The sequence below is a fragment of the Ptiloglossa arizonensis genome, chromosome 2 (genome assembly GCF_051014685.1).
Source record: "Ptiloglossa arizonensis isolate GNS036 chromosome 2, iyPtiAriz1_principal, whole genome shotgun sequence".
NCBI classification, from domain to species: Eukaryota; Metazoa; Arthropoda; class Insecta; order Hymenoptera; family Colletidae; genus Ptiloglossa; species Ptiloglossa arizonensis.
The window spans coordinates 18,937,742-18,959,796 of NC_135049.1; the positions used below are offsets into that span (position 1 = coordinate 18,937,742).

At 41.5% G+C, this 22,055-nt stretch overlaps 1 protein-coding gene and 1 long non-coding RNA gene across 9 annotated transcripts in view; one reads left to right on the forward strand and one right to left on the reverse strand.

Annotated features, from left to right (window-relative positions):
- Positions 1–83: 83 nt before the first annotated feature.
- On the forward strand, positions 84–1,853 carry LOC143143064 (uncharacterized). Its single transcript, XR_012991013.1, has 2 exons — positions 84–1,260; positions 1,351–1,853. It is a non-coding gene; the product is annotated as an uncharacterized LOC143143064 (long non-coding RNA).
- Positions 876–22,055, reverse strand: part of Ttk (zinc finger and BTB domain-containing protein ttk) — a 51,499-nt gene continuing 30,319 nt past the window's right edge. For 4 of the 8 annotated variants that reach the window (XM_076303928.1, XM_076303927.1, XM_076303929.1 and 1 more), the window contains exon 5: positions 15,367–16,231. In XM_076303928.1, the coding sequence (XP_076160043.1) occupies positions 15,519–16,231 (713 nt within the window). In that variant the 3' untranslated portion in view covers positions 15,367–15,518. Of the gene's footprint in view, positions 1,170–3,324; positions 3,806–6,660; positions 6,918–15,366; positions 16,232–22,055 lie in introns of those variants that run through there. The other 4 variants (XM_076303932.1, XM_076303934.1, XR_012991012.1 and 1 more) reach the window with 4 other exon arrangements.

A 22,055-nucleotide genomic window follows, 5' to 3' on the forward strand; every position in this document is an offset into this window, starting at 1 on the left:
TAACCAACGATCGAGAATATTCGTCACGAGGCGAACGCACGTTTCTCGCCGCGCCTGCGCAATATTGCAGCCATGGACGCATTTCCAGGCCCACGTTAGTTTGTGATCGCGCGTATTGTATCGAGAAATACGTATTTTATACCATGTGTGTACCACCGCGCGGCTGATTAGGATGCGAAAAAAATATACGTAGCCGCGCGTGTGTTACAACCAGACAGTTTGTAACCCTCGTTTCGGCGATCGAAGATTATCCTGCCGACATCGTTACTCCGCGTTTACGCGAGTCACGATAGCAGTACGCATGCGTCGTAGCTTTCAGCGCGTTGAGTGCCGCGGCGGACACCTGTGATCGAAACCTCGAACTACCAACCGTTTTCTCGGAATGCGTACCATAAACGAATCCCGAAAAATTTCTGATCACTATTAACATCGTTAGAAATATTGTAAAACAATAAACACATCTTTACAACGTATCGATTGTTTCCAAATATGATACGATTCGAACAAGCGTTGAGGTTAACTCTGGAACGCCACTGGTGGCATTTGATGCGAATTGGAAAGATACGAAAAAAACGTCGTTCGGCACTCAACGCGTTAAACGACCGACAAAACGACAACGTCGTAATGAGAGAGAAAAAAAATCGAATAAAAAAACAAAACAGTCGTCAACGCGACAACCCGACATCTCGATAAATATAATTCAATTGTGGGTGCGTTCGATTGTCGCGGCATAGACCGATACCATCAGAGTTCCTTTCACGAACGATTGAGCATAGAACGCCGATTTCAAGTTAAGTTCAAATTAATCCTAGTTTGATCTTAGTTAGACTTCCTAAATTACTTTATCGCAGTGCTGCTCGTAATCGGTCAAAAGACGATTGGGAGACCGAATGTCGGCAGGGATCATATGCGCGCGCATCTGACCAACGTTCTTCGGAGCCGAATCACGAGGAAAGCATCGTACGACGATGATATGGCACCAGATTTCTCTTTATCCCTTCAGTGAGGGCGCGCTCTTAGCTGTTCATCACGGTAGACCGCCTGGAGTAGCCTCGTCTCGTGACCGTCTCACCCTGAGCCTCGCACTCTCTCTTCACCCGATCGATAATGTCTGCCACCAGCTTCTCTTCTTTCTCCCTCTGCTGCTCCCAGTCTGGCCCTTTACCGATCTGTGGGGGCATGTTTCACATTTTCGCCCTTACTTTTTCGAGCGTGAACGATCCGACGATCGCAAATAACGCGCAAGGAAGCGAACAGGAGGTCGGGAATCTGTGAAAGCCCTTCTTCCACGAATTTTACGCGCTTCGTTAACCTTCTCACCTAACCTAACCGTAAACTTCATTTTTTCAGAGCGATCCGAAGCCAAGCTTCGAACGATAACGCGACCACTCTTCGTTAACTCTGGCTATATCAGCGGTTCAGGCGACCACGAAAGAGACCGTCCCTGGATCCAAACCGACCTGTAACTTAACCTTACTCGCACAAATATTTCGAACGAAGATTCTATCGCTTTATCGTACTTTTCTTGCTTTCCAAGGAAAGATGTACCACAAGTGTAATTAAGCAATACAAAAGTCTTTCTGGGTCTGAAAAGACCTGGGCGCGAGTATGGCGAGGGTTAAGAGAACAGGCCAGTGTAAGTCGAAAAATAAGATTTTAGAAATTTTTGTTCGGACTCCGGTATGCAACTTTACCGAATGTTTACTTAGAAGTGTATACATTAGACTACGAATTTACTAAATTTTATCAAAACATTCTTATTCCACCTGAACTGGAGGAAAAGAGATCTGATCACCAAAATATATTTTATTGTAAATTAAATGGAAACAATAAATCTATTAAGTGACCAGCTACTACGTGTCGCATACTTTCTTTCGTCACTGTACCAATATGCATTTTTCGATATGTATAAACCTCGAATAAAATAGTTAATGGTCTTATCTTGTATTTGCCGGATGGAAGAAAAGCTTCTGCAAGTGTACACTCGGTGTCAGTGACGCTTCCTCGAAGGAGCAAGTAGCTTAGTTTAGATTATGCATTCGCCTTATGGCACGTGATTAGATCTAGCGCGCGCAGGCACTCGATGGCTGCGCAACGTAGATGCGCAAAATCATTATGCTCTCGATCGCGCAAGGCAGTGACTTTAACCTTTGGAAACATCTAACCTAGACACGATTAACCTATTTGCAACGAGTTGTATGAATCGCGTTGGAATGATAATGCTCTGTGAATAGTTCCACGTCGTTTCAAGTTTAAAATAGGTCTTCAATTTAAAGATTAAACCGCTAATTATTAAATATGCATCATTGTATTTTAAGCATGAATTCCAATCCAATTAACCTACATACGAGTTTAAGTAAATCGCTATGAAAATGGTAATGCTCGGTGAATAACTTCGAAGTTTGAAATAATTTACGAATTCAGGATGCGTTTCATACCATTTAAATTATGAATAAATATTCGTGAATAAATTTCTTAAAGCTAGAACACAGCAACATCTATACATCGAGCAAAATACTAATGCTTCGCTGAGAAAGATAATGATTCTGCGCATCGTTGAGTTAGTGCACGAGACCGTCTATAACGAGGAAGAAATCTCCGAAAATATTTATTTACCTCCGGAATCTAGGCACAGATAAAACGGTTGGTCTCTCCCTTAAAATCGAAAACTGGCAGAAACGAAACATAACGTAGTTCTTAAATTGGACCAATGAACATTTACGAAAGTTTCATCGAAATTGACATCTGACAGTTCGTGGATGTTCGTTTATCAGTCACTTGCCCCTAACCAAGAAAGGACCCAAAGTACCCCACTCCGATTTTAACGTGTTTTCGCAGGACGGTTGGAATGCATAGAATATTAGATGTACATGCTTCATAATTGCAGAAGCGTAACTAATTGAAGTATATTTTGGGTCACGCGTATCCTCGGTAACTCGTCGTCAAAATAAAAAGCAACACACTCTTACGTGAAGTGTTCGTTTGTTTGCAAAAGAGAAACCGTCGAACTGTTACACCGTTCGTTACTCTCATACAGAGTACCTTACATCCGACGTAAAATTAATTGTTTCTATCTTTGCGATCGTCGAGCGTCCGTATTCGACGTTTCACACGTTGCGATTGGTAATCTCTCAAATTCCAATTCCTATCGTCTCGTGAAAGTCGCAATTTAAATCGGAGAGGGGTACGGATCGGAGTCCTCGTTTGAAGATGGAAACACGAATCCGTGTCGCTGAGCGTGCAAGGCTGTCACGGGAGGGGGATACAGGGGGTAGAGAAGACAACGAGCGCCGAAGCGATCGCGCGATAGAGGGTAAGACTTACGTCAGAGGTCTTCCGGACCTTCTTGTTGGTCGGTTCTTCCCTGTTCTCGTCGTTCTCGTTGTCGGAATGCCGCGAGCTCAGGTGACCGATGTAACCCTTACGGGACTTGAAGTAAGCGTTACAGCTGTTGCACTTGAAGAGCGGCGCCGGCTGGGTGACCTGGGTGGAGACGTGGAGTTTGTACTTGTGCCTGTACCAACGGGTTCGAGACGGTAGGACCTCGCCGCACCACTTGCAGACTACGGAACCGTCGTTTTGAATGAGGTATTCCAGCAGCTTGTAAAACAACGTTTATTTGGTTTTTTCTCTCCCTCTCTCTCTTTCGTTCGATCATCGTTCCTCGCCCCCGAACCTTGTTCATCGCGTGCGCGACACACGAGTGACTTTATCTCTCGACCCTCTGTACGTATTCTTTTTTCTTTCCTTTCTCGCTCGTAGCGTACGATTCACCGACCCGAGGTCGTTGAACGACAAACTTTAGCTGCGGATTACAACCAGGAATCGTTACCGATGCACACGGATCTAAGACGTTTCCTCGGTGAAACGGACAAGTGTCTCGTCTCTAGTTTAATTTTTCTTTTTTTTTTTTTTGTTTCGTTCCATGCGATCGTATCGTGTCGCGAACGAACGTCCTCGAGATTCGTTGGATCCCGATAACGGGGGGTAATGTTTCTCAGTCCGTGGCGCAGTTGGAACAGACGGAGGATGCACCGACAGAATAGGTGTCAGCCAAGTTAAAACGAGGGAAACGAGATTTTGCCTTCTGTCGTGGAGAAAGTACGGTTCGACGAACCCGACGCGTAAAGTATACGGGGCGGGCTAATAAAATAGACGCGAAGGGCAAACGAGATAAGAGAGACGCACTCAACAAGGATGAGGAGGATCAGTCACTTTCCCCGACTGTACGTTTCTGAGACGGGTGCTTTCCATTCGGCTGGTACAAAAGGTGACACAGGAAATCTCGTCAACGTTACAGATTCGACGATCGTTATCGGTAAAATGGCCCCCGTATCTGCCGCCGTGATCCAAGTTTCAATCGTGGAGATAACATGATAGGTGTACTTACGTAGATGGGTCGTCGAACGCATTCGCAAACGAATGACGGAACGTATGTACGTAAATCACGTATGTAAGGCACACGCTTGGTATTTTTACGCTAACTTCGTTAAACGTGAATTAAATGAGTATCACAAACATGTTTTATTTTGCACAAGTATACAACGTCTGTAACGAGAAATTTCACGACTCACACGCTTTTTGTTCCTTTTTTTTTTTTTTTTAATCATCATCGTCAGCAGCCGCATCAGCAACAGCATCATCGTTCCGTTGGGAATATAATGTAGCCATCGAGGACGAGTAATGCTTCGTACAATGCGTAAATTAGAATCGAATAATTGAGGCTAAAACTTCAACTAACGAGTTTTCGGCACAGCACAACTAATTCTCTAACACCAATTTTCACTACGACACAATTCTCTATCGTACGATGCGTATCTTCGTTGATAAGACTCGTTTCGATCGAATCGATATTGACCAATAGAATCAAACGTTTCGCTTTAGGCCAAACGACGTTCGTCGTTACTCGTCATCTATATGCTTATCAATAATTTCCTATATGCAAAAGCTCGAAACTAGACACGCGTATGCCTCGTTCCGTTAAAACGAGAATCTTGAGACAGTGATTCGAATAAACTTTCACTTTTCGATAATGTTCCATGTGTCCCTGAAATTGTGCGAACTTTAACTTTCTTTCATGTCGATAATAGGAGCCTTGCACTCGCTATTCTAGATTAATTATTATCCGTATCAATGGATCGAGTCAATAAATATTCTATCGTTCAAATAAAACATTCTTAGTATTTAAAAGATGAAAAAAAAAAGAAAACAGAACTGTCGTATCAACCGATTAAAGTACCATCTGCATTGAATAACGTAACAAAACACTGTATCGAGTAACTGACATGTTTCTAGGACTTACAATGGGGCAGAAGTCACGATTTGGACGAGAATTTTCGAAATGGAAGCGAGCTTAAAACGTAGAGGCTCACGAGCATGAACGAAACACTGTAAAATAACCAGACAAAGATTATTGCCAATAATCCTCAAACCTGACACATATCACCCATGTAAACGACAACAGCTCAACTATTAACAATACTTTGTATCATTTCTTACATTTCCATTTTTATCACTTTACTCGATATCCCGATGTGTATTATCTTGTTGACACGGCATATGGTAAAATGGTTATTGTTTGTGTACATAAATAGTAGCCTCGTTCAATTTCACGTGGTTGTTTCTTTTGGAAACATTTCGTGGAACGTCCTACAGAAGCTTGTTCAGCAAAATTGGGATGACGTGTTCCTCTCGAACGACTGGTATCGACGAAATAAGGGACTTGTCAGTGTTCTTTCCAATGATTTTCTCACGAGGCGAACCTTGACACAAGATTAACGCTCGGGTCTGTTCGGACCCCACTCTGAACATACAACGAATCGAGCAAACAGCTTGGAAAATGCGTTTCTCGACGTTGCTCGGTACGATTTCCAAGATAAAAAAACGTGTTCCGTGCCATAGGAAAGCTCTACCTTGGAAAATTATTATTCAGAAACGGAGAGAAACGTGAAAGCGGAAAGTTTGAAACATTTTAAAAACGATCGTATATCTAGAACCCATCGAGAAAAGGAGATTCGAGAAGATAAATTAAAAAAAAATCACGTTGTTAGTTCACCTCGAATCGTTAGCTCCGTGTTGATGTCCAGCATGGGGAATATATAGATACACGTAACAATTTTTATCCATCACTCGGACACGTTTGTATCGCAGTAGAACCTTTGGGATCCGGTTCCATGAAACGTGCCAAATACTTATAAACGACACAAATATGCCCACTAGCATATCTGTCCAGCATTGAAATCTCTACGATTCGTTCATACTCGTTTGCTCCTACGATTAAAATTCCACTTCCGTGGCGAAAGAGACAGCGTTCAGCTCGCGATCGTCCTCTCGTCGGGTTCAGGACAAAGTCCCGGTAACGCAACGATAAAAAAAAATAGGAAAGAAAATTCAATAATCGTTAATAATGCCGTAACAAATTTCCTAATGCCCTCGGTTGTAGAGTAATGTCCGCGACGCGAATGGAAAGCACCTCGATCAAATCCGCGGCGGGACGAGCTTTCGAAGCGGTCTCCTGATCGTCTGTCCGATTCTGTTGGTGCAATGTCCGCGAGTACGCGGCGTACCGCGCCTCTTCCTCGTGCTTGTCCACCGAACGAAGCCAGGCACAGGTGGTGCACTGCCTGCCGAAGCAGTATCAAAAGCAGCAGACCAACCAACCTGTTTCCTGACCTCCGGCTCAGCGTCTCCCGACTCCGATTTAGGCAGCAACAGATCGCTCCGATCCTCCTCCCGGTCGGTGAGGAAATGCATACCACTGACGACCCTCTCCGATTTGATGAACGCGCTCCCGTTACCCTCGTTGAAATTGTCCTCGCCGCTTCTTATCACCGTCGTCGACGACGGTGGCGGTGACGACGAGGACGAGGACGTGCAGATCTCGAACGTGATGTCGGTGGGCAGACTCGGCAGCTGGTCTGGTTAGACATGGAAAGAGAACAGGTACAGGATTGTTAGTCGTCAGAAAGCGTAGATATTAGCGAGCGGATTTGGATACGGAAGTTGATTACACCCTCTGGCACAACATTGAGTCCATACGGTAGACAATAAAGACAAGATGTTACAAAGAGGGTTAGAAGGAAGTGGGTGGTGAACGTTTCTCTGTTGAATTAAGGGGGACAAGTTTTGAACAAGTTTTGGAGAAGGATGTTCTGGGTTAGGTCTGTATCAAATTGGTACTGAGAGAGGATTCTTACGGTAATGAACACAAGAGGACGTTAAAGAGGGTTCGAGGGAGAAGAAGAATTTTAGTTTGGAATATACCAATTGACGATGGTGGTTAACACAAGATGTTAAAGAGGGTTTGGAGGAAATAAGGAAAGTTTATTAAATGAATCGAAAGGAAAGTTGATAGCGAAGGGTGTTAGTTTTGGACGTCCCAATTGACGGCAGTGTTGACGTAGGATTTTGACAGTAACAAAGACAAGATGATTATAAAGAAGGTTTGAAGTAAACAGGGGATTTGTCCTAATAAAGTTATTAGCGAAGGACGTTAGTCGTCGATGTCCTGTTGCTGAACAAATGTCGATGGCGAAAGAATTCGAGCATCGGCGGACTCGGGCCCGAGACCAATATTCACCGAATCGAAATCGTTACTTAATTTATCGCGTCGTCGAATCGTGGAATTCTATCGAAATTTGATTTCTGTTCCATATTTGAGAAAGTGTACAACTAACTCGATCAGCGTTGAAAAACGGTGCACGCGAGCACTAATTAGGGCCGACTTGTTCGCGGCAGAGAACCCTTCAAGCGTTGTACGTTTCTTTGTCTTGCTTTAATGAAGGTTGCGCTAATCGATACAACAAATAAACGGTCGGATAGACTATTGCAATTGTATATCACAAAGAGTTACAAAGAAACTACAATTAGGTAAAAACAAATAAAAATAATAATAGTGTATCAAATTGCTTATCGCTCTTATCGCCACCAGACACCAATAATAATAGGTACATACGTGTGTACATTGAAAACAAATGTACAGTCGACAACCGACGATCAATGTGCGAACATGCAGCTTTGCTTCCTTTATTGTTACTGTTATATGTATATAACTTTTTTTTTTTTAAACGTGCCTCCGTCTCCAAATAGGATGGACAGTACAATATAATATAACATAATATAGTATTTTATATATAATATATAATAGATTTTCTGTATTCGCAACGTCTATATTTCTTAACAGTTCTCTCGCAATTTTCCTTACTATTGCAAAACATAAAATTACTGTGTCAAACGTCCGTATCTCGATGTCCTGCAAAGAATGCTTCCCTTTGTTACGTTTGCGTGCAGTGTAAATTGGTTCCTATATACCCGCGCTTCATTCGTCTAACGAAACAGAGTGCTGTGCGTTGTTTCCATGGGATGGTTTTCGGTGCATAATAAAAGTGCCAGTACTCGTACGTAACCCTACTAAATAATATATATATATATATGTATATATATGTATATATATGTATACATATATATATAGTACATATATATACACATATATATAGCACATATGTATACACACATATATAGTACATATATGTACATATATATATATATATATATATATATACACACATACATATACATACAAATATAGTACATGTATATATATATAATGGTGATCGTAAATTTGCTAAAACTCGCTCGTATTATTGTTTCCCCTCAGATTAATTAAAAATTGCGCGCAAGTAAGAATAATCCAGGCGGACATAACAAAAGAAAAAGTGTTCATTTTTACTCGCGGAACGCGTTGCTGCGTTTCTTTCGCTTTTCCTCCCCGAAAGTCGACGTTTTGCCTCCGGCTGGAACAGCGAACGGTGTGCGGTTGCAGCGAATTTAATTCGCGAAATGATATTTCGCGCATCGACGTTCCGACGATGGACGGGGAAAAAGAAAAATGAAAAAAAAAAAAAAAAAGAAAAAAAATGATAGAAACAGAACAAAGAGCATCATCGTCTCGTCGTTTATCCGTTCAGCATCGAATGATTCACGGAATCGCGCCCGTTTATTCGGCCATCAACACGAATAAAATTTACAGTGGTCAACTATATATCGTATATAAATAAATTCCCGTTTCGCCGCGGAACGCCGTCTACGCGAAACATCGTTTTTCTCCGTTGTCGTCGATCGGATCGAAATTAGGCGAAAACGGAAACATCGAAAGGTGTCGCGTTATGTCGCAAGCTGTAGCATTCAACGCTCAAATAAAATATCTGTATTATAAATATAATAACCGTTTGTTTGCATTTGTCTGGCTATCCTCGCACGTTTCGTTTCCTAACGCGTTGCTGTGGTTTCTTTAAAGCCTATATGCACCTTACCGCGCTAACTAACTACCCGATGTTACAGTTAAAATTAAAAATAAAATAATAAACGGTATTTGACGATGACAATAGTAATAGTATAATAATAATAATAATAATAAAAATAATAGTAATAATAATAATAATAATAATAGTAATAATAATAATAATAGAATTCTTACATTAGTGGTATAAAACTAATACATAAGAAGTAAGGTAGTCACAGTGCATGGAAAGTGAAGAAAAAAAAAAAGTAACACGACCATCCTAAATTGCTTTTGCACACGTCATTGAAATAGGAAATTTTTTTGGAGGTTCATAGGTAGCCGGCGATACCAACCGTCGGAGCCTCTTGTACACGCACGTAACATAATTCTGTCTTTTTTTTTTCAATAGAATTTTATCGTTAATGAGTCAAACGAAATTGCATACGATGCCCATGTTTTTTTTTTGTATTCATCACATATACATAATATACATATATGTATATATACACATATACATATATATACATATATACACATATATATATATATATAATTCGCCAACACGGATCGTGGACCCGACGTAACATCTGGGGGGGTAAAGCCTGATTGTACGATACGTTCCGTAGAAGCATTTACGTGTTTTCGCTGTTCGTGATTCGTCGTTAGGCTTTAATATGTATACTCGATGTGTTCCCGTACGCGTAATATCAAATTAAAAGTAACTAATCGTCCTTCGAATAGCAACGAGTGACCTGGACGTAGGAAACGAAAAGGTTTTTTCTTCTTTTTTTTCTTTTTTTTGCGAAAATAGAATTTCTGAGCTTTGATGGATATCTCGTTTGTTTGTTTTCTCGTTTTCGGTTGTTGTTGTCGTCGTCGTCGAAGAAATTACACGCGGGTGCACATTAGTCCCTCTCACGTAATATATCTCTTTATATATAATTCTTTTAAATAGCTCTCTCTTTCTCTTTCTCTCTTGATTAACCATCATTCTAACACACATTATATATCGCACGTACACACATCCACGCACATTTTCACAGATGCTATCACGCCATATAACACCGACGCCGGAAGACCAAAATACTCCTTTCCATTCGGTATTCGTTCGAATGTTCTCCTGCAGCTCGGATATAAAGGGAGGGTTGTGGGGGGAAGGGTGATGAAAATCAGGGTATCGTTGTTCACATGTCGGAGACTCGACGTGTAAGTAAAATATTACTACTAGTAAATTCGTAGAACGGGTTAGGGGGGATGGGGAAGATCCGTGTAATATCAGACCTCGCGAAATTGTTCGATGCGACCGATATGTATAGACGGGAGCGCAAGTGTTCTGCCCCTGGGGGTGGGGGACGATGTAGTATAGTGGGGGACGGTTCTCGATTCCAAGATGACACGTGTTGTTACAAATATGTACGAAGAAAAATCTCGGTTCTGTGGAAAAATCGCGAGTCGTATTGGGTCGGACATTTTAGTCAATGATTGAGCTAAAAATTATTACTTAATACTGTTCGCGTTCCTTTGAAATTGGAACAAATCTTTCCTCGTTCCTGGTATACCCGATTCATTTGTTTACGTTTCGAGAACAAGTCGAAATAGGTTCGCGTACGACAGACGAGACGCTACATCGACAAACAGGCAATACTGTTCGCGCGTCCCGCGAAAGATGGCGTCGAATGATCCAGCGTATAGGAGTCGCGGGGTGGGGGAAGGCCCCGCCCAGCCAGGACAGATCTCCCGTGCTCCCGTCTGTACCACTTTTCACGCAAGTACTAAACGGTGCGCTCGTTATTGCTAATTATTGTACAAATCGCTGCGTTTATTCGTCTCGAAGCGCCTGATAAAAGGGAAGAACTAGAATTCTGTTCAAGGAATATTATAACAACGAAGTGATACGGTTGGGCGCATACAACCGGTAACCATACCTTCGTTCACGCGCGGCTGCGTTATTTTTCATCGTATCGTAAGGTAGACACGGAGGAGCGGTAAGTAACTTGTTACATCCCTACGAACGAATCGTAAGCTTCGTTTGCATTAATTCTATTCCGCGTGTTTCTCGAAAAAATTTGTGTAATTCGACCTTGCTTTGCTACGTCTATTCTGCGGTGTCCCAACACCGAACAAAAGAAAAAAAAAATAAAAGAAAACGTGTTAATAGCGTATCATCAAATAACAGATTTCTCTCAGATTTTTAACCGAACGAACGAACGAAAAAGTATAATAATAATATAATAATAATAATAATAATAATAATAATAATATAATAATAATAATAATAAATCAAAGAGAAAAAACAAACGATCTAGACCCGAACTAACTGAGGCCCATTATATGTATACAGGGTGTCCTGTTTGTATCTCTCCATGCAATTATGTCCCCAACTATTGTATGTACGAATAAATGTTTCGTTCGAAAGTTACCTCGTTTCGAGGGACTATTTTGTAGTCTGCACGATTTTGTTTGGAACGTGGACCTTGTGGTGATCTCAATGTCTACCTTGTGCAACAACCAATCCAATGATCTACAGTAAAAGTCATCCAAGGCCAATGGAAGACTCGTGAAATTTACTCAATCTAGAGGTTTAAAGGCACGATTTCGAGCATCGATATTCATCAATTGTTTTTCTATTCCATCGAACATTTTACGCGGGAATTTCGTAAGCATCGCATTCCGTGATTTTGTCTACCATATTATCCGGCGTAATGGGATATTTTTTACGAAAATCATTGTTTACGATACGGTGGTCTTGGTACAAAGATACTAGAGTTATTTTATGTTCTAAAATGACCTTGGATAACGCACATATTGTAGGTCATTACATAAAGTCACGTGTCTGACTAAAACACAAAATATGTTATCGTTTGAAGATGGACACGATCTCAGCATCTTGGATTCCTTTCCACTCGTGACAAAATCATGCGGGTGACAAAACGTTCCATCGTGAACATTTCTTTAAATAAGCAATAGTTTTGAAAGTAACCGTATGGAACGATGAAAATGGTACACCTTGTATACTATGTTTGTATACATATACATATACATATAACTTTCTCTATAACGTGTCCGTGCTTGCTTGTGCATTTAACTTATGTACCTAGTAATAATAACCAATTTTATCGGTGCTTGTCCATAGCTAAAAGTTAATAATTCTTATCAAACAATAATATTAATAGCAATAATTGTAACGGTGATAATAAAAATAATATTGTTTGCTGCATTAATAGTAGTGCGAGTAATGGTAAATTGATAATGATAATAGTAATAATTAATAATTGGTAATAACTATAATACACTTTCCCAGAGAACCTGTACATATACCGAGGCTGCTATGCAGTATAATTCGTGTTCCTTCTCTTTCTCTCTATTGGAGGCACTATCTAATGAACTCTACGAGTCTCCTGTGCTCGTAGCGAACTGTTATAAACTCTGTGATAAATATACATTTTCTTCTTCTTTCTTTTTTTTTTTTCTTCTTTTTAACATTTTACTAATATGCTTCGCTACGCACCATTGGAATCAAATCTGTTTGGCTTACAAAAAATTTAAAAAAAGAAATAAAGGAAATCTTGACTACGAAACTCTGCACGTTCGTTAAGGGTCCATATGATTCCTTTCCGATGATTCGTCGATATTTTTGGATTCGTTTACAAAATTGGAAGAATATTATTATTTTTTTTTTTTAACGTACCAAGCGAACAACGCGTGCAAGCTTGTACACGTGCATATTTGTTTAGTTAAAATCGCGCGTAGAGATGAATATACGCGCGTCATTTTAAGAACGTGATCCCGTTCTCTCGGTAAACGAATACGGACAAATCTAACAGTTTCGATTTTGACTATGCAGAGTTCTACGCAGATGTAGAAGGGACTGTGAAAGGTGCAAAGATTTAAAGTATCTGAGAAGAAGAGAGAACATATTTGTAACCAACGTTTCACATGTTGCCTGTTGAAATTCAAACAAAAAAAAAAGAAAAGACAAAAATAAAAAATCCCGTTAGTTAAAGCATCGACGCATTTTTTTTTTGTTTTAAAGCTATCCATCACGGTACGATCTAGTAGAAAGGAAGAATATTTTCATAACATCAATTTTTGTCAGTCCCATTGCTCGTATTGCTTACGTTTCTCTGTATCTCCACTAAACGTTTAATGTAAGATATTTTTTCCTTGCACAATTTTATACACTTCTTGCCCGCGATACGTATATTATATCAAGCTATCCTTAGGAAAAGAAAAAAGAAACCATCGATAAAGGCACGAGAAAGCTCGTTAGTTTCGTAAGAATAATTTTCTCCTTTGTTCGCCGATGTCGTTAAATTTTGATTCTCAAAAGATAACGAGAAAAAAGTGGAATTAATGCAGACTACGCCCGCGTAAAATACTGCGACCATTCAAAAACTCATCTGTTACGCGGGGAGGGGAGGGGAGGGGCGCGGGTTTGGGGGCCGACACGACAAATTTTCAGCGTTGTGAAACAATGGTTTAAATACATCGTACCATACGCGCGTACGTAAAACCGCGCGAACGAAACATCGTGATTGTTCCGCCGGTGAAACTTGAAAACGTTCATCGACTCGCGTCAAATTTCACTTTACGCGCGAGTTACGTTTCCGCGCGTATCAAAGCGTACCGAACGCGTATATAAGAAGCCGGCCGCATGGGTGACGGAGAACAGCCGAGCGTCGATCGGCCGCAAGCATTGCGCGCTATTGCACGGTTCAAGGATCATATAATACTAATGTACACAGAGGGGCACATCGCTCGAGTAGTCACGTTCGAGGACAGACTTCCTTTTATAGGAGCCGTGGACGTAACGATTTATCGTATGGTAAATTGGAAAACTATGATTCACGCGATTGTTTCGAAATTGTCGTTGCAGCGCGCGACGTACACACTCGTTGTACACTGATTCGAAGAGAACTGTCCACGATACCGTAGAGGCACGAACGCCGCCTTGAACACGTGATGCGCGAGACAGATGCGTACAACGTTGTTCCGCCATTGGCAGAGCGTTGCACGTGTATCAGCCGTGTTATGCGCATCTACTCGTGCAACGAGTGCTGGACGTTCACGGTACGACCTTTGGCTATGGTCATTGTCCAGAGGCAATTTTACAGTGGCCAAAGGGCACAACACAACAAACACATTGACCGAACGACGCCTTGGTCACTATGAATTTGATCGTTTGTTATAGATAAGGTTAACACGTTCACTGGTATTTCGTTCCATGCGAATCATACTTCACTGAACCTTCGTTACATGCTACGAAGATGCGTTCTTAATTTTCGGTACGCGTAGAAAAGTCTACATTTTTTCCCCGTGTACCATCGAATACTAAAATTTGCGGAACGTTCCACGAATCCACGAAGTGAATCTAAAGAAAACGACGCGACTGCAACAGCGTCTTGTCGGTGAGAGTTGTTTCTCGAATTTAGAAAATAGAGCATTGCGTCGATGCGGTGGATCGATAAAATTTCAAGCTCCGTTTACTTTCGAGATCGTAAGCGACACCTGTCGCGAAACACGAAACTCCGCGAAAAAAAGTCACCGCAGTGAACGTGTTAAGAAGAATTACCGCTTATCCGTGAACGACGTTCGTGTGTCCGTGTAATACGTGGATCTAGCTCCGGTGTCAGCGATACGATAATTCGTTCCGTCCATGGGCCCTTTTATTCTTCGCGATCACTCGACGTCGTCCCGCTCAGCAGTGTTTGCATCCGATCCGTCGCGTTGGTCTCCTTCACCGGCCTACACGCGTCTCCGCTCTTCTTCTCGTGCGAGCAGCATCCGTCGGGCTCCTCGAAACGACTAAATCGATCGCGCTCTATGACAGGGAATCGATCATCGCGGGGGTGAGATGGGCCATGCGATTGGTCCGCGCGATGCACGGGTGTACACATTCGGAACGGGGGGAGGGGAGAACTGTTCTGTTTCCACGTATCTCCGTGACACGCCACGTTCGCGGACAACTGTGAGACTTATGGGGAGGGTATGGTGGAGGACACAACGCGGAGAGAAGTTCGAAATCTCGTATCTCTCAAACGCGGCCCCGCCTGAACACGGACACGATCCTCGACGCGGACGAGTGTTTCAACGTCGTCGCCCTCGAGATCGTGTTCCTCGCGTTCCTCTGGACGCCGCTGGTCGCGGCCGTCTCCGTACGTCCGTCGTTGTCGTCCGTCTGCGTGGTCGTTCTTCGTCCCGGACCGATCGCCACCCCACCTCGCCCTCGCGCCGCCCGCTAAGGCGAGAGAAAAAAGCCAAAGGGCACAACGCAGTCCTTGGGCATGAAGCAGTCGTGCACGGTCTTCATGTGATTCTTCATTTTGTCCGGCCTGGAGAACTCCTTGCCGCATACCGGGCACGGGAACACCTTCCTCTGGTGGCCCTCGTGATAGAGGAAAGCGTGCCGTTGGAAGCTGTACTTGTTCTTGAACGTTTTCTGTATGTCGAGCTTCGCGCACTCGGTGCACTGATAAACGCCCTCGGTGATCGAGGCGTAACGAAAGAGATTCAGCCCGCGCACGGACATCTCGGTCAGCTGTTCGGCCGGATCCTGCGAGTGGGAGGTCGCGCGACGTCTCATGCGTCTTTTCGGGACCTGACGACCGGGTGGTGCGGACATAGTGCCGATCTGGTGGCCGCTGGTCGACGAGGAGTTCGTCGTCGGTGCAGGGCTGCTGCCGCTGCTGCTGCCGCCGCTGTTCTGCGCGTTGTTTCTACCGGTCGCGGGCGACGCGGACGAACTTCTCGAGGGCGCTGTGGTCGTGTTCGTGCCGGAGTTCGACGCCGCGGTGGACGTCGAGCTCGTTGTCGTGGTCAATGATGTTGTCGCGGTCGATCTCGCGCTCGATGTATCCGTGCTCGTTTGATTCGACGAGGAGCCGGTCCCGAGGTTTCGTGTCTTCTCTTTCCACGTCTCTCCGTCCGATTTCGTGTTCCCCGATGTAAACTCTGCGAAAAGATCCGAGTCAGTAAAGATCGTTGAACTTTCAGGGACATTCTGGATGCTACGACGTTACGACAACGAGTACAATGGACTGCAGATTTTCGGTGCAATTTAGAGCGTAAGCACGAAATACACGTGGAAAACGTATACAGAATATATTGCGCGGTACAAGTAATATAAAAATATTTCGTACTTCGTTCAGTTACGATCGTACATTTTCCGTATACGTTCACCGCGTGTTTCTCACGTTCGCCAGAAATGCATAAAATTTGCAATTCGATAATCAAAGATTCTAATACTTTATCAATCGTGTCTCTTTTTTTCTACGACAATGCTCTGTGCGTTGCATGCAACTGCAAGCTAATTAAAACTGAAATATGAATATTTATTAATACTATCGTGTAGACTGGGTGAACCGTTGAAAACTTGTCGTTTGAACGGATGAAAATTTTATCATGGATGATTGTTGCCAAAATATAACGTTCTGGAGAGAGATCGTTGGGAACAATATAGAACGTTACATTCTGTCAATATTAAATTTCGTACTCAAGGTCGTTGAAGAATCTCTGCATGATAGGTGAACGAAATTACAGGTGACCTTGAAAACTTCAAAACGAAAGACGTATAAAAAACGTATTATTATTATTATTATTATTTTAAAAAACCTCTTGAACCACGTCATCCACGATAAATATAAAATCGATGGGATTAGTAAGAGCAAAGATAACATGGATGGACAAGTTTTACGATTCACCCGGTATATTGATACTTTCGAGATGTACGTTCATACTGCATACTTTAATGCGTGCAAATAGAAGTGAAGCGACGAACGAGTCATAAACGAAATACACGACTCGCTGTAAAACAAAGCAATTACAGTGATCTCCGCTTGTACGCCGCGAATCATTTTTTTTCCCGCGTGAACGGACCAAAGTCTTCCCTGTTATTGTTTTCTTTCATTCGTGCTTTCATTTAGCACGTGCAATCGAGTTTAATTCACTACTGAAAATACAATTTTTTATGTTTCACATTATATCTTCGTGAGCGTATTTGCCAATGGATTGACAACGTTACTCCGATGAAAACGAGTCGAGACGCGAGCTCGTTCGGACGATATTTAATTACACGTTGTATGAATCGATTTGATACAATTTTCAACAACGTGTAATGAAGAATTGTCCGAGCTCGTTTTCATCGGGAGAATCTCACCTTCCCATGGGGAATATTCTCGCTAAGATGTAATGAAAAATATAAAAATAAAATTTTCATTAACGAATGACTCACTCGGGTCGCGTGTTATTGTTGTTGTTCTATCTCGCGCACTCTCTCTCCCCGTTGAACAATACTCGGCAAATCTCGATACCTTCCCCGGATGCGTGGAAACGAACGAACACGATTCGGTGGCGTACAAGCGGGGCTCACTGTAAATAGAAATAATCTTTCTCTATAAAATTCAAATAATATCTGAATAACACCTGTAAATAAGAATTTAACGTGAAACGAAAGTATTACTATCTACGTAATTTGGAAATCGGGGAACAATGTGTGAGCGACGGACAAATGGATTCGGGATTGTCAACGAAAATAAAAAGTGACGTTGATAAAACAAAAAAACAAAACAAAGTATAATCGTACCATATGTTTTTTTTTCTTTTTCTCTCTCTCTCTCTCTCTCTCTTTCTTTTAATAAGTTGCGCGACAACAAAATGTGCCGTTCTTACGTTTCGTGTATGTGTAGTTACTAGTAGGATCATAGCACAAGTGGTCTATCTACAAGAAGAGGGCACATGTAAACATACATCGGATAGACAGACTCCAAGGACTCCATCGATTCCACGCTGAAAATTCGTAACGAACGGTTCCGTGTATCAACTTAAAAAAAAAAAAGAAAAGAAAAGAAAAGAAAATCAAGTGACCACAGCAACTAAGGACGAAGACTCATCCGACGTTGTTTTCAAGCTTATGGCATGAGTAATTTTGGTACACGCTGCAACACGCACTGGAAGCTTTCCAAGTTGAAGCGCCGTACGACTTCGTAGAAAAGACAAATGTCATGGCAGATTGTGTACCAAACATCTGTTGTGCAACAGATTCTATGTCGTATTTTATTTTCTAATACTCGATCGATGCGAGAAACGACGCGAATTACCTGCCGTGGTTCAAGACCGGTCGTCGATCGACGAGCGTTCGCAAGCGCACTTGGCGCAATTATTTACAATTCATAATTTTGTCGAAACGACGGAGAATGTTTCTTTTTTTTTTCAACAGACCGCATCGTTGCAATCGTTTCTCGCAACGATCGAACACGTGGCACGGTGATGATCAAAGAAAACAGATAGTAACAAGTTTTACAGCCAGCGGGCTTATAAAAATCAAAAAGTTAAATGCAACAAACAAACCATGTACATATATATATTTATCTTTTTGTTGCTCTCCAAAATGTTTCACTTTCCTTCATTGTCCGGACAGTAAAAATAATAAATCAACAATACGCGTACGCAACATGCAAAACAAAAAGTCCATAAAAAATAATAATCGCTTACTTCCTCGTCGCGACTGGCCTCGCGTACAGCGCGGGGCGTCACCGCGTTTCTTATCGCGGGGCGAACTCGTTGAAACGCAACGCGAGAAATCGCAATAACGAATGTCCGATTTTCGGAACGGGACGCCCGCTGTTACAATCTGGTGCCAGCCGCGGCAACGGAATCTTAATATCTAAAGATCGTCTCGTTGGTACCGTCAATCGCTTCCCGTCGGTTTACGGTGATAATTTACTTTACAAGTGATCGAGTAACGTTCGCTAATCAGAGTCATTTAAATAATTCCTCGCACCGTGTTCCTCCGGGGCATCGTCGTCGTCGTCGTCGTCGTCGTCGTTCTCGTCGTCGTCGACGCGACAGAGCGACTGCAAGGCGACCAAAAAGACGCATCATCCACAATCGCTAAAACGAAACTAAATAAAAGTAATTTTTGGCTAAGTGTAACGGTGCTTCGTGGTGAGTGCGGGAATTCTCGAATTTTTGCGAGTTTTTCTCTCTCTCTGTTTGTGTGTGTATGCATGTATGTACGTATGTATGTATGTATGTGTGTGTGTGTCTTTATGCATTTGTGGACCCCTACGTGACATACAACAGGGCGGTGGTGGCGCGTGTACGTGTACGTGTGATGTTTGCTGTTTTCTTTTTTCACTTTTTTTTTTCCATCTTCAAAACGACTAAATTGAGAAATCTCTACGAGGGACACGGTTGTGGAACGTAACGCGAGATTAATTAAGAAAAAAAAAAAAAAAAAGAAGAATTTCTTCCGAGAAGAGAAAGAAGATAACGACTCGATAGCTGCACAGAACTCGTGGCAATTAATCGTCTGTGACAAATCTTTCGATTCGAAGTAACTTATGGCACTTGGATGGTGAATTCGTCGCTTTTTCGATAAATGTTTCAATGTCCGCGAGCTACTCGGGGACGGTAGATTTGCATGCGAACGATTAAATTGGAGAAATAACACGAGTCTCGGATGGTGAATCGAACACTCACGTTCCACATACGTGCGGACAATGTGACGCATAATAACGGAAACGACATGAAACGCAACGAAAAGGATTTGTAAAAATAATAATTGCTCTACTGCACTTTTAAACGCGCTGCTTAGTCGGTTTATGGTAATTACCTTCTGTTCGATTCGATTGCGATTAGTCTGCTACTTTCCTCGATAAGCGTGTATACATTAGGGTACAGTCCTTCCAGCCCACTAATATATATATATATACACATATATATATATATATATATATATATATATATAAACCGGTCGTGTATTTCTTATTCACGGTGCACGACTTTTCTTTCTTACTTTTTCCAGCAATAACGTGTGTCGCTGACATCCGGCGATTTTGTACACTCGGTTCACGCGTTTTACCACCACTTTTTTCCGCATTCTTTCACGCGTTTCTTTTCCCGCTCTTTCTATCGCGTTAGCGTTTCGAGAGCGCGAGAAATCGTCGAAAAGAAACAAAATCGATCTCGATACACAAGAAAACCGTGGAAACGTTGCAACAAAAAAGTGGTAAACGTTTTTGTTTTTTTTTTTTGTTTTCTTTCTTCTTTCTTTCTTTCTTGTAAAATTAAAGTAACAGATGAAATTTACTTAAGAGTGTTATTGCGGCCAAACGGACGTAAAGCTTCGCACAAGAAACTCGGTTTTTCGCGCGCCGGTTGGATAAAGCTCGGTTTCATTCGCAAGGAAAAAAACAATCTGACAAAATGTCGAACACCTCGAGCTCGCAGACAATAAGCAACACTGGTCCACGAAAGCTTGATAAACGTCTCGTTGCTTTTCGTTTGCGTCTCGCTTATTGCAGCGATGCGTTTCGATGCGTTACTTTGTACGGTGGATGTAAACGCGTACAACTTTTCGAGATTCGCTTCGACGTTTTATCGATCCGTCATCGGTGGGTCGAATTGAGCCGTACGATATATACACAGAGAGTCTCCCTTCGTTTTCGTTGATTCTTTCGTCGAACAAAATTGATTTCTCTTATTTCTTTCTTTTTCTTTTCGTCTACGAAACCCCGCTGTCGACCGAATCTCGCAAAGCGAACGCCACGCAAGCACGCACGCACGCACGCACGCACGCACGCAAGTGACAAAGTGTGTTTTTCTCGAGAGAGAAAAAAATAAAAAAAAAAAAAAAGAGAAGAAACGTCGAGTATGCGTTGCGCGCGCGCGTGCAACGGAAAAAAAAAGAAAACGGAGACGTGAATGCGTGTGTGAGACAAGTCGGTACAGCGAGACTTAAAAATCCTTCAATTATAATCTATTGAACACCGTTCTTTTTATTATCGATAGTCATAATCAAACAATCAGTGCATATAAAATATACTAAGTCTACCCAGCGTCAGAAAAGACTCGTCTTCTCTAAAAAGTTCCCTATAAAATTTCACCTTATTATTCATTTTTTTTTTTTTCTTTTTCTTCATCTTCGTCTTTACACTCATTTTACGACAAGGTCTCACTTATTTGGCACTAGATTGCGATCGTCGGGCGCACCTTTTTAAAAAAAGGGATATACACACGCGCGCCTGCGATCGCGTTTTCATAACAATTTACTTATTACTTCTTCCTCTTTCTTTCTTGCTTTCTCTCTCTCTCTCTCTCTCTCTTTTTTTTTTTTCATTTTTCATCGTCATTATTTATGTCGCTTAAAAAGGCACCAAATCGGGGATTACACCGCTACATATTATTGGATCCCACTGAAGTACGTTAATTCAACGTGTATATATATAAAGTTAAAAGTCAACCACGTATCTCCATTTCTTTCTTTTTTTTTAACTCTCATTTTCTGACGCATCATTTCAAAAACTGCAACGACGTTAATAGGTATTATCAACTAGCGCTAAAATATATTCGATATAACTTTTGTTTATATATATATATAATATATAATAATAATAATAATAATAATAATGATAATAATAATCGTAATAATATTAATAATAATCGCAATAATAATAATAATCATCGCAATAATAATATTAATATATATGTACATATACATACAGATGTGTGTATTATATGTATATATACATATATGTACCATCTTTTACACCAGTTCGCGCATTTTGTATATGTTTCTCTCTGTATAGGTGTCTGTGTACATATGCGTGTAATTTATTTGCGATAATAAACTATGATTCTTTTCTTTTTTTAATATATATATATGTTTATGTATATATATATATATATATATTTATATTTAATATATATATTAAAATCTATCCGATAGTACAGTCTGCTTTTTAAGCCTCGTAATTTACCTCTCTCTGTTCCTCTT